The sequence below is a fragment of the Lactuca saligna genome, chromosome 2, assembly GCF_052625555.1.
Source record: "Lactuca saligna cultivar CGN05327 chromosome 2, ASM5262555v1, whole genome shotgun sequence".
Classification (NCBI taxonomy): Eukaryota; Viridiplantae; Streptophyta; class Magnoliopsida; order Asterales; family Asteraceae; genus Lactuca; species Lactuca saligna.
This window is the reverse complement of record NC_136418.1, coordinates 184,983,797-184,987,334: the sequence shown is the minus strand read 5'-3', so window position 1 is coordinate 184,987,334 and position 3,538 is coordinate 184,983,797. Positions and strand designations below refer to the sequence as shown.

The window sequence follows — 3,538 nt, the reverse complement described above, 5'->3', positions numbered from 1 at the left end:
ACCATTAACCACCACATTAATGCAACATGATATAACTTTAAAAAAAAAAATGTCTCCATTCCCTTTGTCGGTGTTTCCGATTTTGAAATAGATAGCTTATGTCTCTTTTGCCCATAGTACCATTCAATTTGCTTTCCACTTGAGAAGGTAATAACAACACATAATAACTCCATTTGTCGGTTTATCAGTTGATATAAAAATCGGTAAACTAAAAATTGCAGCAATCTTAAGATTTCTGTATCTTTTGGTCATCTTTTCTCATCTCAAACTAGGAAATTCTCAAATTGCAAGCATACACCTTACAATAGTTAAATCTTAAATCTAAACCAAAAAAAAAAAAACCCAAAAAGGATTACATGATATGAGAACGAATCCAACACTTTAACATTGCTCTCTCTTTTATTGTCGATCCTTAACATCATGCATGGTTTATAGTGGTGACAACCATGTGAGTATAACTGGGCTTCTTACTCTGTGTACACCATCTTTCCAAATCAAAGCCCCAGACTGTGGTGCGGTTTGCCTAGTCTTTGTTGTAAACGTGACCTTGTACGACAGTTTCTGATATTTTTTAGTGAAAGTTAATGTCGATGGCTCCACCTTCACATTCACACCTTTGAATTCTGAAACCACAACATGGTACTTTGAAAGCGGAGGTCCGACATTAGTCACTGTTCTATGAACTGTCAAACTAGAAACTCTTTTATCTTCTGGAAACACAACTGAGATAGCCGGGTAATTCAAATCACTCGGGCCGGAAAGCGAATGATGACATGTCCTATTTGAGAACTTAGCGAAAACCATGAGCTGAATTCGGGTCAAACCCTGTGTGCATAAAAAGTCAAAGTAATCTTGTGGCCCAATGTCGTAAATCAAACCAGGGTCAACCGCTTTAGACGGGTTGATATGACCCGCACCATGGTCATACGGGCTGGATAGTCCACCGGTTGAAGAATCATGTAAAGGGTGATAGGTGTTATCATGGATATATGCGGTTGTCATCAGGGCTGATTTAATAGCAGCTGGGCTCCACTCTGGGTGTCTTGCCTTGAGTAATGCAGCAACACCACTCACGTGAGGACATGACATGGAAGTTCCTGAGAGAATATTGAACGCGACTCTCCGGCGATCGGTCTCCAAACTCGATGGCCCCATGTCGCCGGTCCATGCCGCCAGTATGTTCACTCCCGGAGCCACCAGATCCGGCTTTAAAACCTCCAATGACAGGAAATTAGGTCCTCTGGATGAAAACGCAGCCACCACCGGAGATGGTTTTATACCGATTTTAGTCCCGTAAAATGCCAGATTTGCTGTGGGGTTTCGACCTGTCATCGCATACTGTTTGATTGCTTTTCCTTCTTTTTCTCCGACAGCCACCGCCGGAAGAAGGTGGCAGTCTGCCACGAGCTCCTCTCCATTGGCGGCGGTGTTGGACAGAATCATGCCGATGCCGCCTGCTTGTTTCACCACTTGACCTTTTTGAACTCGAGGACTGATTCCCCTGTCGCATATCACAATCTTCCCGGAAACTACATGTGGGTCCAGAGTTCCTTCCAAACACAAAGATCCCGGGTCGGGGCTACTTGAATTACTCCCGGTGTAAACCACAGGGTACATCATTTTTGGCGATAGATTTCTTCGCCCTTTGTAAAGAGAGACTCCTTTTAGCATCGCCCCGGATCCGAGCTTCACAGACCCGGGAAAATCTCGGTCCATGGTGCTTGCTCCGACTGTCGTAATCCATGGAGAAACATTAGTCAGGCTGACCGGGTCAGGCCCACCGTTTCCTGCGGAGCACGAAATGAGAATCCCCTTCTCCATGGCTCCAAACGCTGCAATCGACAAACTGTCACGGTGGTACGACGAAACTCCACCGCCTAAAGAAATAGACATGACATTGACTCCATCTGTCACCGCCTTGTCGACGGCGGAGAGAATATCAGAGCTAAAACACCCACCGGTCCAACACACTTTATATGCAGCAATTCTAGCTCCGGGGGACATTCCTCGAGCTGTGCCGTAAGCGTACCCCAAAAGATTTGCCCCATGCACCGGCGAACCTGCAACTGTCGCCGCCGTGTGAGTTCCATGCCCGTCTTGATCTCTAGGAGATTTATATTCTTTCTCCTCGTTTATATTCCCGGTGGCAGCTTCGTATCCACGGTAAAACGCCCTAGCACCGACTATCTTTTTATTACAATGACGCTTTTCAAAACCCCGGCCCACTTCACAAACGCCTCTCCAGTGCGCGGGAATCGAGGTAAATCCAGTGTCGTTGAAACTCTGACTCTCCGGCCAGATTCCGGTATCCAGTACACCGACAACCACGTCGTGATCAGTCAATTTGTCAGTCCAGACGCTCGTACTATCTTGTGGCTCAAGCCCTAAAAACATTGGACTTCGTGTGGTATGAAGTTCATATCTAACCTCGGGGAGTACGCTAACAACGCCATTCTGATCCTCAAGCCGCTCCGCTTCCTCCTCGCTCAGCCGTGCCGCCATACCATGGAAAGCCGACTGGTACGTATACATCACCCTTTCTTCTTCTTCTTCTTCTTCATTGAAATCATCCAATGGAACTGCAACTGATTTCACGAGCGATGAGAACCACGAAACATGGTCGGTGAAGGTGGTAGGGATGGCGGTGATATCCATGTGAACAATATAAGTTTTCTTGGAGACGCCATTGTTGGTGGAAGAGAGAGCAATGTTGTTGATTGTGAGATAGGTTGATAGATACAAGAATATCCACCATTTGAGTGGATTAATCCCACCCATTTCTTCCAATTTTAAATTGTTGGGATAAGATGAAACGAAGAAGACGAGTGAAGAAGAAAAAGGCAAATGGAGTGTTTTTATTAGAGGCGGTGTGTGGAGTGGAGTAAAGAGTAAAGAGGAGGGTACGTGCTTGGTTCTGTCATCTTGTGCAGGTAATAAAAGTGGTAGTTGTATAATTATGGCGGTTCGTATTTAGTTTTTGGGACATGGACTTTGGCTGGTGATGAGAATTTAATGAATCATTACCACTTCAGGTATTTAAACTTTTAAACACATTAACATTAACAAAGGAGATTTACTACTTATCTAAGGTGATGATGATGTTCAAATGACATTTAAACTGTTTATTCCATTAACTACCATGACATGACAACTAGAAAGTGGGACGTTTATTTCCCAAATTGGAGATATGATACATGACCAAAGATATAGAAAGTAATCTTGTAATAATGGTACTACAAAAAAAAAAAAAAAAAAGGAACTTTTTTGTACCTTAGGTTTATGTTTTCTTTATAAACAAAATTGGTCATTATGTATTGGCAAATTCACAATGACAAGATGTAAAAGTAAAACACAACCCCACTGCCAGCAACTTGTTTTTAATGTTCAACGGTTGATAAAATGGAAGAGTAACTCCCAACAGTTATTAATGATTTACTTATTAATTACTATCTCTTGTTGTAGCTCTAGGCCTGTAGCTTATTATGTGATGGAGCATTTGTTTATCACAAGTACCTGTACAACAAGAATTTACTGTTGC

At 43.2% G+C, this 3,538-nt stretch overlaps 1 protein-coding gene across 1 annotated transcript; it reads right to left on the bottom strand.

Annotated features, from left to right (window-relative positions):
• Positions 1 to 253: 253 nt before the first annotated feature.
• On the bottom strand, positions 254 to 2,887 carry SBT1.3 (subtilase 1.3). The gene has a single exon (XM_078977208.1). The coding sequence runs from the start codon at positions 2,776 to 2,778 to the stop codon at positions 430 to 432; it is 2,349 nt and encodes a 782-aa protein (XP_078833334.1). The 5' UTR covers positions 2,779 to 2,887; the 3' UTR covers positions 254 to 429.
• Between the last annotated feature and the right edge of the window lie 651 nt (positions 2,888 to 3,538).

Excerpts from the sequence above, each read along its gene's own strand:
- SBT1.3 (XM_078977208.1), bottom strand. The coding sequence starts at position 2,778 with ATGGGTGGGATTAATCCACTCAAATGGTGGATATTCTTGTATCTATCA.